Below are 12,637 nucleotides of genomic sequence, written 5' to 3'. Positions count from 1 at the left end.
GGGAGCGTGGGGCACAGCAGTAGCACCAGGGAGTGCGGTCAGGTAATGGCACCCGCACACATGGCAGGAGTGAGCATATAGTGATGTACTATATTGTAACAGTTGAGTTAAAAGAAACACAACCCAACACAAAAAACCCGACACTGAAAACAGTTAATTCACAGTCAGATTCAAGAAAAGTTGTGAGTTCCAGCATGAAGAAGTTCCAGCAAGACCATTTCACGCCAGAAGACTGTTTCTGAAATTTTCCCGAAGCAGATCAGGGAGTCTGTTGTCCTCTACGGAAGTTCATTCAACAGAGGTGGTCTTCATAGGTCACACCTTGTTTTCCAAAGACACACTCCTCTTGCAGGAGGCCTGTCTCAGGGTACCTTATGCTCCAACTTGATAATGATGAGCTCCTTTTTGTCACTTTTCCTCAGTACTTGTTTTCCAGGCAGTCCAAACACAACCCTTGTTCTTGGTGTAGCTCTGCATGTATGTGCACACACATGTGAGCTCCAAGAATGACCTGGTTCTTTAACCCTCTTCTCCTCATCCATGATTTTATGTTGCAATCCATATTTTCAGACTAAAGTTTCTGGTCTTGCAAAACAGGTGTCATGTTTTCACCTTTGTTTTTCTCAGCAGAATGACCAGCTGAGGTCTTTCCCCACATCTGTCTCCTCTTTTTGTCATCTCCTTGTTTTCCTCTTCCCTTGCATCTGCCCTCTTCGTGGAATGGTGAATGACATTTAAGGAGTATGGGAGAAGGCACAGACTTCTTTGCCAAAGAAGAATGTCTCTGAGCCAGGGCGCTGGTGTGAGATTCTCTGCTACAAACTTGACTTCTCCAAAACTTTGCTTCTAATCCTCTACTCTCACAGGAAGGGCTGACCTGTTTGTACTAAAGCCAAAAATACGACACTGATTTCTCATTCTCAAAAGCTCATCCAACCTAGTTAGCTCGGGTTCTGGTAGGAGACCTGCCAGCAGACACATCTTCGGCTACAGCACAGGCACATCTGCTGACTGGTAAGCCATCCGCTTGGAAGAGAGCATGTAAGCTTTGCTTATTTGCCTTTCCCTCACTTAATTACAGAGTTCTCCAGAGTTTTCCCAAGGTTTTATGAAAATCATCTGGTAGGCCATCTAAACGATTTAATGTAATAAAATAGTAAACAAAAATCTAGACTTAGAAGGCCAAATTCCAATTTGATTTATTTTATATTTCATAGAATTTCACTGGTGACAATGGTTTTGTACAGGTTGTAAGTGCAGAAGAATGTGAACCAGAGACAGGCTTTGTGTTCCTTTTTGGCAAATGCTGTGTCCCATCTGTTTGTTACTATTAGAATATTTTTTTATTGGCAGATGAAAACCAAAATGTATAAAAGGATACAGTAAACTATTCCATACTACCCTCAGTACAACCAAACACATAGTCATTACTCTGATAATGATGCAGCCTCTTACTTCGGCCAACTGTCAGAAGTCTTCAATGCAATACATTTAGTGACTAAATGGTGTACTAGTGGCATGGGAAATGTCAAAGTCTTTAAAACAGGAAACTAACAATTGCATGCCTTTACATTTGACTTAGAAATCAGCATCTCATGACAGAAAATTCCTACTTTGTGGCTCCTCTTGTTAGGTAAGTGCTTTCTTGTTGCGTCAGCCCCCCCCCCCCAAAAAAAAAAAGAAAAAAAAAAAGAAAAAAAAAAAAGAAAATCTTTAAGACTCATTCCAAACCAAACCATTCTACAATTCTATGTTTCTATGTATCTGCATGTTGTGCATCTGTTTTGTCTTCCAATCAAGTTGAGGTGAAATTGAATCAAACTAGAGCATTTTAAAATTACCTGTATTTGTAGTATCTCCTCTGTGAGCCCTGTAAACTGGAGAAAAGTTTAGGAGAGGTTCTAAGCAGGCTGAAAGGGAGTTATTTACTATGAGCATTTAGAAGATTATGGATGTAGTTATTTCACAAACCGAACTACCCAGCTGCAGTTGCAAATTTTTATTTGCAATATTGGAAAATGTATTAAAGTCTGGCTAAAAGCTAACTTCCAGCTTGAGTAACCATGCTTTGAAAATTGTTTCTAAATTCCTCATCTGTAGAGCTTTAAGAGGCTCTTTAAGGGGGATGGGAACCTGGATTTAAAGTACACAGCACATACTGTCTCCTGTATATAACACAAAGAGTTGTTTCATGGTGTACACAGGGTTAGTTCTGCTCACGGAATGGAAATGTTCTGCAGAAGAACACCCTGTCCCTGATATAAATGCAGGGAAGATGCACCTTTGTACTTCCGCCTAGTGACATGCCTGCCAGTCCTTGTCATGGAGACAGCGTAAGCCCCTCTACTCCACTGTCAAATACATATGCTGGGTGTTCACAGATCCCAGCTCACTCAAGGGAAGGGTGCAGCAATAAACACAAGGTCTGTCTATAACTGAATCCCCCAGTGGTGTTCTGTGTGTAGAAGGTAAAATACACCTGTTGCAATTGAAGCAGCCAGTCAAGCCCTATGTCAAGTATCTTCAGTGGTGCTGTTCTCCAGCATGCTGTTGAAGTATGGCCCCACACAGTTACCAGAACATTACTTTGGCTGTGCCTTATGCCATTGGCAGTATCAGCTAATGAATTTACTGCACATAAATTACTCTGTGGTAGTCCTAGAGGGGCTGCATGCCACTTGCTTCCCACGCAGTAACGTAGCCAAGCCTTAGTGTTGCCTTAAATGACTTCAGTGCATCTAAGAACATCTTGCAATCCTTCTGGTCATTGCAGCCTACACTTTATTCACTGTCAGGTGTCCTGACAGCAAAGGTTCTGCAGAGCAGGTATTTGCATGGAGGTTTGAGCAACCTGGTCTAGTGGAAAGTGTCCCTGCCTGTGCCGGGGAGGTAGAACTGGTTAAGATTTAAGGCCCTTTCCAACCCAAACCAGCCTGTGATTCTTGAGATCAGTTATTGCAACATCACCTCCCTGTTATAAAAGACCTATAGTTCTGTCTACTTAGATTACATATTAAAAAAACCCTCTTTCCTGTGAGGCTGGTGAGGCCCTGGCACACAGTGACCAGAGAAGCTGTGGCTGCCCCATCCCTGGTAGTGTTCAAGGCCAGACTGGACGGGGCTTGGAGCAACCTGGTCTAGTGGACCACCCTGTGTGTGGCAGGGGAGTTGGAACTGGCAGAACTTTAAGATCCCTTCCAACCCAAACTATTTTGTGATTCTATGACTGTCCATCGTATATGTCTCCATCATATTTGAAAAACCATGGCAGTCAGGTGAAGTTCCCAACGACTGGAAAAAGGGAAATATAACCCCCATTTTCAAGAAGGGGAAAATGGAAGACCCGGGGAATTACAGACCAGTCAGTCTCACCTCTGTGCCTGGCAAAATCTTGGAGCAGATTCTCCTGGAAGGCATGCTAAGGCACATGAAGAACAACAAGGTGCTTGGTGACAGCCAGCATGGCTTCACTAGGGGGAAATCCTGCCTGACCAATTTGGTGGCCTTCTATGATGGGACTACAGAACTGATGGACAAGGGTAGAGCAGTTGATGTCATCTACCTGGACTTGTGCAAAGTGTCTGACACTGTCCCACACAACATCCTTGTCTCTAAGTTGGAGAGACATCAATTTGATAGGTGGACCACTCGGTGGATAAAGAACTGGCTGGGTGGCCACACGCAAAGAGTTGTCTGTGGCTCAGTGTCTGGCTGGAGATCAGTAACGAGTGGTGTCCCTCAGGGATCGGTGTTGGGACCAGTCTTGTTTAACATCTTCATTGCAGACATGGACAGTGGGATTGAGTGCGCCCTCAGCAAGTTTGCAATGATACCAAGCTGTGTGGTCCGATTGATATGCTGGAGGGAAGGAATGCCATCCAGAGGGACCTCGACATGGTTGTGAGGTGGGCTGATGCCAACCTTATGAAGTTTAATTATGACAAGTGCAAGGTCCTACACCTGGGTCAGGCCAATCCCAGGCACAGCTACAGGTTGGGCAGAGAAGAGATTCAGAGCAGCCCTGCAGAGGAGGACTTGAGGGTGTTGGTCGATGATCAGTGTGCGCTCGCAGCCCAGAGAGCCAACTGCATCCTGGGCTGCATCAAAAGGAGTGTGACCAGCAGGTGGAAGGAGGTGATCCTGCCCCTCTACTCTGCTCTTGTGAGACCTCACTTGGAGTAGTGTGTGCAGTTCTGGTGTCCTCAACATAAGAAGGACATGGAACTGTTGGAACAAGTCCAGGGGAAGCCACGAGGATGATCAGGGGACTGGAGCACCTCCTGTATGAAGACAGGCTGAGGAAGTTGGGGCTGTTCAGCCTGGAGAAGAGAAGGCTGGGTGGAGACCTCATAGCAGCCTTCCAGTATCTGAAGGGAGCCTATAAGGATGCTGAGGAGGGGCTCTTCACTAGGGACTGTAGTGATAGGACAAGGGGTAATGGGTTCAAACTTGAACAGGGGAAGTTTAGATTGGACATAGGGAAGAAGTTCTTTACTGTGAGGGTGGTGAGGCACTGGAATTGAATGCCCACAGAAGTTGTGAATGCTCCATCCATGGCAGTGTTCAAGGCCACGTTGGACAGTGTTGGGTGCCATGTTTTAGTGTGCGGTGTCCCTGCCGATGGCAGGGGGGTTTGAACTAAATGATCTTAAGGTCCTTTCCAACCCCAGCTATTCTACGATTCTGTGACTGTAGGCCGATCACCTTTACGGAGGGCGGCTGGATGCGATGTTCTGCACTCAAGGCCCGGGCCCGTGCTCCGAACAAGTTCAGGACGGAGGACGCCCGTGCCCGGTGGTGGCACTCGCCATACTGTGGCCGCCCCTCGCCCGGCGCGGCGGCGGAGGGAGACGTCGGGGCCGTCGGGCCGGGCAGGGGGTGGGGAGCGCCCGCCTCTCGCGGCTCGCAGCCGGGTGCCTCCCGCGGGTGCGGCGGGACGCCGGACGGGCTGGCGGGCGTGCTAGCTGGCTACCCAGAGTGCAGCAGGCAGGAGGCAGCACACGGCGGCCAGCACCGAGCTGCCGGCGCTCTCCCGGCCCGCCGGCGCAGCGGGAGCCGGGCCCAGGCTGCGGCGCGGCCCAGAATGCGAGTGTGAGATGCTTCCCCCGGCAGCGGCGACCCGGGCCCAGGCGGCGGTGGCCCCCGCGTGGATGCGGCTCTGGAGCCGGCGCTTCGCCCTCCACAAACATTTCTATAGGACTCATTCGCCCTGCTGAGGAGATCGGCCCGGCCAGGCCGCCTGCCGCCTCTCGCCTTCTCCTCCGCGCTGCGGAGCGGCTCCCTCAGGAGACTGCGGGCCCGGGCCCGCTTGTCGGGCATGGAAGCCCCCGGCGGCGCCTCGCCGCTTAGCCCCGCGGTGGTGGGCCGCCTCCGCCAGCAGCATGAGCAGGTAAAGGCCAGGGCCGCGGGGCCGGGCCGCAGCGGGAGGAGGGGACGCGGCTGGGGCCCGATGGGGGTGGGGGGGTGCGGATAAAGCGGCTCCCCCGGGGATGGGGGTTGGGGGGGGGGGGGGGGCGGCGGCACGCGCCGGGGCTTGTGTGCGGCGGGCGGGCACGTGACGGCGCTGACGTCAGGGCTGGCGGCTGAGGCGGGTCGCGGCCGGGCGGGAAGACCCGGGGAGCCAGCGGCGGTAGCGCCGCGGGCCGGCCGGTGACCCCCGGCAGCCCGCCCGGAGACCGCCGTCCCGGGCACCAGCGGCGCTGGGAGGCCCCTGGCGCGGCCCGTCGGCTGTTGGCGGCGGTGGCCGTGAGGAAGTGCCGTTTAAAGCGATGCACGCCAGGCGGGGGACTTGGGGCTGGTGGGAGCGGGGCCTGCGGTGTGCCCGCTGCCTCGGTGCTCGCCCTGAAGCGCCGTGGGGACCGTTGCAGTCAGCACGCTAGAAGCGTGCATGTCGGCACTACCACACGTGTGTTTTCACCCTCCCCCGTATCCGTGCTTTCTCCAGCCACAGGGCCGGTCACGCACTGTTGTAAAATGCAGGCCTGCCGGTAGGCCCTGTGCAGGGCCCGGCCAGTGCCGCTGAACTGGGTCATGTCCTGGCCTGACTTGAGGTAGATAAAAATTTCATGCCTTCTTTTAAAAAACATTGATTGTATTTGAAACAGGTTGGAAAGAACCAAGCAGAAATGGTACCTGGGAGTTTGGAGGCTGGTTCCACATGTGGCTGTAGTTCAAAACTTGGAATGCATTTCCTGCAGGTTACACTTGTGATCTGAGGCAAGTGGGCCCTGCTAATCTAACAAGTGGGATCTTGGGCTTGTAGGTTCCAGCCTTGCAGTGAGCACTCTGTGGGTGCAAGAGGACCTCACGGGGACATTCGGTGGATCACTGGCACAAGTACATCTGCACAGTCACCACGCTTTTCCGTTTTTCTGCTCATTTTTCTCACATGGTTAAAATTTCTTAGAGCTGCTTCTAAGCTGCACGTTAGGGCTCCTTGGTTATAGCCGAGGACTTCAGTGTGTATTGCTTTGTCACATGCAGGTTTAGTTAATGGTAAGAAAACAGTAACACATACATGATGTAAAATGTGTCTTGCCAGGAATAGAGTGTGCAGGAATGTGTCTACTTTTGAACAGCTCACTGCCATTATGAAGTGATGTACATAACTAGCTGCCTCTTAATATGGATGAACAGTAAGAGGATCTGCTGGAATACTCTGTGTCTCCCGTTCTGCATAGATAGTAAACTGTTATACCAGTAATTGGTGATAGCAACTCATCTGCTTGGGCTCCTTCAGTTAACTTTCAGGGTGGTAGAATTTGGTGCAGAATAATTTCTCTGGTGCATTAGTGTCAGTCAGGCCTAATGTGTTGATTGTAACCACACAGAATTATTCCCAGTTCATGGTATGGCTTCTTGGTAAGCAAGTTTAAGACTCTGTTCTTAAACAGATCTGCTCCAGTGGAAAAGAGGCCCAGGAGACCATTAATTAAGCCTCTGTTAGGCTGATGTACCAGAATTATATTTTATCATAGGGAAACTTTACATAATTTCTGCAAATTTGCTAAAAAAAAAAAATTGAACACTTCAGCTTCAATATGAAATTATACTAAAGAACTGCGTATCTTGGTTACAAGGGAGTGTCATGATGAAGATCTAGTAGACTTTCCCTGTATGCAATGAATATATATAATTGGATTACAACAGTATTTTCAGTTAGGAAAATATTGCATTTTAAGATGGAGGAGGTCTTTTCATTTCAGCTGCCTCTTTTCAGTCATTCATATTTTTCTCACAGAATGACTGAAATTGAAAGCTCATGTTTTGGGCTTAGCACAAAGATGAGGGAGAATCAGTTATGCTGTACTTTGGTAGACCAGTAATGGTAGTGTGAGCATCATAACATAGTAAAGTTATTTAGCCAGAACTGTATCTCTGTGTAAGAGCATTTAAACAGGCATATATATTTTCGTTAATTACTGTGATGTTATGCTGTCCCAGTGATGCTTGATTAAAGAAACCTATTTATTCTATTAGTCTGAAGGCAGCCTTGAGTGTAGCAGTGAAATACAGCATTACGTATCTGCAGAATTAATATTTGAATCATGGTTGATTATTTTAACATCCAGGCCACTGTACAACCCTGGTTCTGCTACAAGTTTGAGCTTTTGAGTGCTAAAGAGCTGCTCTGGAGAGCACGTGAGCTGAGGCTTCCTTCCTGTTTGAGAATATTAAAAGAGCAGGATGTTCATGAGTTTCTATCTTTAATCTGATTGAGGCTGCAGCTTCCAGGTTTAGGACCCCTGGTGAAAAGTAATTTTAATTCTTGTTTAGGACTGCTTGCTGGTTGGACAGATTTCATCTTGTTAATTTGTAGCATTGGCAAGACCAAACTGTTAGAAGCAATTTTCAGTGCTCCCACAAAAGGCACTTTGTATAAAAACATGACTTAGAATGTGTATCTTGGGGATAAATTATAGAAGAATATCTAGTAATTTTCATGATAAAGATCATCACTGGAAGCACAGTGCCTGTGTAAAGTTTTCAATATTCCTGTAAGAAGAATATAATGTATGCGTCATGGATTACTTGCAAAAGCAATATATGCTAGCTGGAAATACTGTTTTAAATCTATTGCAAGTTAGTACAGGAATTATAAAATGAATATTTAAATAGGTGCATTCTCATGCCATAGAGCGTGCGTTTAAACATAATATTTGATATACAGCTATGTCTGCAATCAGGTGGGTTGGGATTACTAACTGATGGGAAGTTGACAACTCAGATCTGTGTGATTTGGTATGACTTGTGCAGACAGTGAATTTACAGTGGGCTGATAAATTCTATAGTTTCTGAGAAATGCAAGGAAGGTACGTGTAATGGGAGACATTACAGAACCAACTAGACCCAAGAGATGTTTGTGGAGTGCAAACATGGGCATGGAGAACGTAAAGGATTCCAGCATTAGTTGACAATATGATTTTTTTTTTATCAGTATTATTATTTTTTAATTGCACTGACAAACACATTTGTTTATTTTCTTTTTAGGAAGGACTTTCCTTAAGCCAAGGAAGTGACTCTTCTGTCACTCATCGTGACAACAAAGCACAATTAGATTTAGTGCTATTGCAGTAACTCAGTAACCACTGTATGTTATGTCATATTTTTCTGAATTTTAGTGGTTGATCTGGATGATCTTTAATTTCAAAATTGTTTTCAAGATTCTGGGTACTTGCAGTTTTTTAATGGCCAAAAAACTTATAGGTGGGTTATGGAGAAACAAATAACAGAACCCTAATCTTACATTCTTTTAAATTTTTGTCTGCTTATATGAATTACTTCTGGAGGTAGTTGCTTCTGTTTAAGTCTTTCTCAAGTAGCAACTGTGCTATGAAATCAGCAACTTGGCAGTTTTAAAACTGTTCCTTCAGTCTCAAGAAGAGCAGTGAAACTGAGTAGGGTCTTGTAGACTTCATGCTGCTGCAGGAGTCCCTGGAAATCTGGAAGTGCTTGCCTGCAGACTTGGCAGGTGAGATTCAATGTGCTTTCCAGTGCTGTGTCTCCCAGGGTGTTGCACTTTTTCCATCCACCCATGCGAACAGGCACTAGAGAAAGCTTGGGTATGAGACAGCAGCGCAGTCAGATTTCAGTTTTCACAGTAGCTGCTTGAGAAAAGTTAACAGAGTGTCTGAAGCTTGGTTTGACATGTTTCTTTTTGAAAAGACCTGTCTGAAGCTTCATTTGCCGTGTTCCTTTTTCAGAGGTACCTGAACAGTTACATCTTCAGAAACTTGTGGTGACATCCACTCCACCCCATCCAGTGCTTTTTTGGTAATAGTGGGTTCCAGTAATGTTTTCTCATGCACTGCTTTCAAGTAAATAGGCTAATTCAGTCATTATTTAGAAGCTTTCAGTGTAATATTTACTGTTTCGCCAGTGTTGATTGATTATCGCTTCTACTTTTTATAGTCAGTATTTCTCTATGTTCTACTTTTTATAGTCAGTATTTGTCTATGTTCTGATTACTATGAATTAAATACCCACTGGTTTATATAGTGTCAAGAATTGTGAAATGAATTATCAGATCTTTAATTACCATAAAAAAAAAAAAGTCACAAATTCACAAAAGAGTTTAAAGAGTCTTGCCTTTATTCTGGAGCAGGCAAGTCTGTATGTGTTCTGCCTCACTGGTAACTAAACTGCTAGCTTGGAGCTTGCTGTCTTGAGGCCCTCAGAGCAGCAATTGAACTGGGACTTTGTTTTCTTGTAGTGGGATGTTAGGAAACCAGGCTGCGCTGTGCAGTTGCTGATTTTATGGTTCCTCTTGTCTGTTTGCATAGGCTGCCACTTCACTGTCACAAAAAGGGTGAACCCCTCAACTACTTTTGTACCAACGCTTGTGATCAGCTTGCTGAGGGTAAGAGGAATCCAGTAATGCACACAAAATGGTCATATCAGATGCCAGCATAAATGTGGCAGGGAGATGCAGAGCCAGCAATGGGTGAAACTGGGCTGGTCCTTTGAGCTGCGGCCGCACTTGTACCAAGTTAGAGCAGCTGTGAGCAGCAGCCTCAGTCACTTGTTCAAAAATTCACTTAATGATCACTTGAGTTATCCAGGAAGGAGATTACTGCAGTTTGGTGAACAACTTCTTAACCTTATTTTTTTTTTTTGCGCCTACTTGTTTTCACCTTTTAGCAATTTTAGGGTGGCACATTTCTGACTCTGCGCAGTGACCTGCATTGAGATCCAGTTTAAACCCAAACTTTGTTGTTAACTTTTTTTTTTTTCCCCTTTTTTTTTCCCACTGGTTCAGCCAGTATGGTTCTCTAACCTGGTTGATCGTGCAACATCGCAAATGTCTGCCAGCAGATTTGTCGGGGTTGGAAGGATAAGACAGTGGAGCTGAGTAGCTGAAGACAGGATGGGATGAGTTTACTCAGGATTTCAGCTGAATGTTGAACCACAGCCTGAAGGCACCTGTCTGTGAGGCAGATGCTGTGGCTCATGGCAATTTTAAGCTGGTTAACTTGGGTATTGCTAGCAGCATAGTCATTGCACCGTAGACTACATCAAAGCTTGCAAAACCTGCTGGAGGTGTTTGGTGAGTTAGATCATGGGAGTTCAAGGCTTATGTTTGTCTACTGCTGTCTTGGTACGTGAGCTAGTTTGGGTATGGTACAGCCACATGAATGCATTTACCTGAAGTAAATTAAAATTCTAAGGTTCCTTAGCTCTGTCTCAAGAGGAAGTTACATGACATGGGTACTGACTTGCTGCCAGTGAAAGGTGAGAGTTTGTGGCTCTCTTGGACTAGTTCAATTAGTTCAGAGCTAATTAATCTCACCCTCTTAGCAGAAAACATCCTGCTGCCTTTGGGAGCTTTCCTTGGTTTGTGAATTGAAATGACTTCCAAAGGGGACTGACAAAAAGCAAAATAGCCCAGAAGTGTCGAGAGCTCATGGTTGGATGTGAGCAGGGAGGGTGCTGCTTCATGTGAGGTGACCTGGCCTGCCTGGCTATCCCACTCTTACTGCATTGTAACTCCTGAGTTATGTCTACGTGACCTGTAACAGTGGTCACACCATAAAGCAGTCTTCAGAGGGCAGGATTCCCAGTGGCGAAGAAGAGATAAGGCATTTACTGTCTGCTTTATAATTCTTAGGTTTTTCAAGTAGAATTTTTGAGCTCCCAAAAATAATTTTTGTCAGAACTTAGTTTTTGTTTATTGGTAAATTATAAGTTACATACTACTTTTACTGCAAAGCTGAGAGATCCACTTTTGTGTACACAATTAATACAAAAATAGTAGATCTTCACTTGTAGAGGAAGATAAAAAATGTGATTATATTTTTAAATTAGATTTTTCCCTTAGAAATGTTTACTATGATTCAAATTTCTTTCAGTTTCTCTTTTTCTTCAGTATTCTTCCCAAACACATTTCTTCAAAAGACAAGTTTCCACCCAAAGGGGAATTTATGTTAATAATTTGTTGAAATGTAGTGTTTTTGAGTAATATGATCTAATAAATGAGCGCTCAGAAACGCTTTCTTCCTTTTCCATTAGATCATACAGTGTGCCAACAGACTGAAGAACTTTTAATAGTTTTATTTCATTTTTTGATTGAAAATGAGGCTCTAGGAAAAACAATTGTGCAAATGTTAATTTTGTCTTTCTCCATCAGCAGTTGCTGTGTGTTTCCTAGAGGAAAAAATGAAAATTCATTTTAAATGTTTATCTTGCATATAGCTTCTTACATCCTTGTTACCAAGAGATGATTAAATGTTTGACCATCCATTAGTGTTCTTCTGTAATGTAAAGTCGTATTGCGAACTGGTTATTTTGCTGGTAAACTGTCAGGGTTTGGGAGTGCGACAGAGAAATCTCATGCATGAGTTGTATGGCAGAGCAGGTTTTGATACTTGCAAACATTTACAGATGGAGGCAGCTCTGCAGTAGATACTTGGATGTAGAAAGTTAAGCAGTTAAAACTGTGTGCAGAGTTGGGGTCATCTGAATTGGGTCAGTAGTGGAAATTACTTCGGATTTATCATGAGACTTGCAAACATGGATCTGCGTCTCAGAAAAGCAGCATCCACTTCTACTGTAGTTTTTGGAAGGTTCTGAACAACTGAACCAAGGTCAAGACTTGAACTGTTTGAACAGCGGAAATGGCAGGGACAGTCTCCTGAAGGCAGATCATTGTTTTTAGACTTTATTAGGCCCTCACTTTAATTACCACCTCATTACTTGCTCTGCTTCCACAAAAAGTATTCCATACTGTCATTTTCCCTAAGTAACTGGAAATGTGATTGAAAGGGATGTTTAAAGTGAGACTAATTCAAGATTAAATAGTCACAAATTATATTATTGCTACATGTAAACAAATTACTTGCATATCTGATTTTATTCAGATTACTTTTCAAGTGGTAAATAATGCTTTATCACTTATATAGTGCTCTTACATCTTTAGAGTGCTTTTCTCACATTAATTAATCATCATTAAACACTCTGAGGTGGGTAGGTTAATACTATTATCCCCATTTTGCAGATGAAGAAACGTAGACTGAGAGGTTGTGATTTGCTCAAGGCCATCTAGAAGAAATAGAATCAGAGCTGGGATTAGATCTGTGTCCCTAGCTTCTAATTTCAGAAGACCAGCCAGATTGTAAGACACAGTTTGGAAACAAAATAC

General features: G+C 45.0%; 1 protein-coding gene across 2 annotated transcripts in view; it reads left to right on the top strand.

Annotated features, from left to right (window-relative positions):
- The first annotated feature begins 4,877 nt into the window (after window positions 1-4,877).
- Window positions 4,878-12,637, top strand: part of URI1 (URI1 prefoldin like chaperone) — a 42,953-nt gene continuing 35,193 nt past the window's right edge. Inside the window, exon 1 of one of the 2 annotated variants that reach the window (XM_065662465.1) lies at window positions 4,878-5,389. In XM_065662465.1, the coding sequence (XP_065518537.1) occupies window positions 5,318-5,389 (72 nt within the window). In that variant the 5' untranslated portion in view covers window positions 4,878-5,317. The remainder of the gene's footprint in view (window positions 5,390-12,637) is intronic. The other variant, XM_065662464.1, reaches the window with a different exon arrangement.

The sequence above is a fragment of the Lathamus discolor genome, chromosome Z (genome assembly GCF_037157495.1).
Source record: "Lathamus discolor isolate bLatDis1 chromosome Z, bLatDis1.hap1, whole genome shotgun sequence".
In the NCBI taxonomy this organism is placed as follows: Eukaryota; Metazoa; Chordata; class Aves; order Psittaciformes; family Psittacidae; genus Lathamus; species Lathamus discolor.
This window is presented reverse-complemented; position numbering and strand designations above follow the sequence as displayed.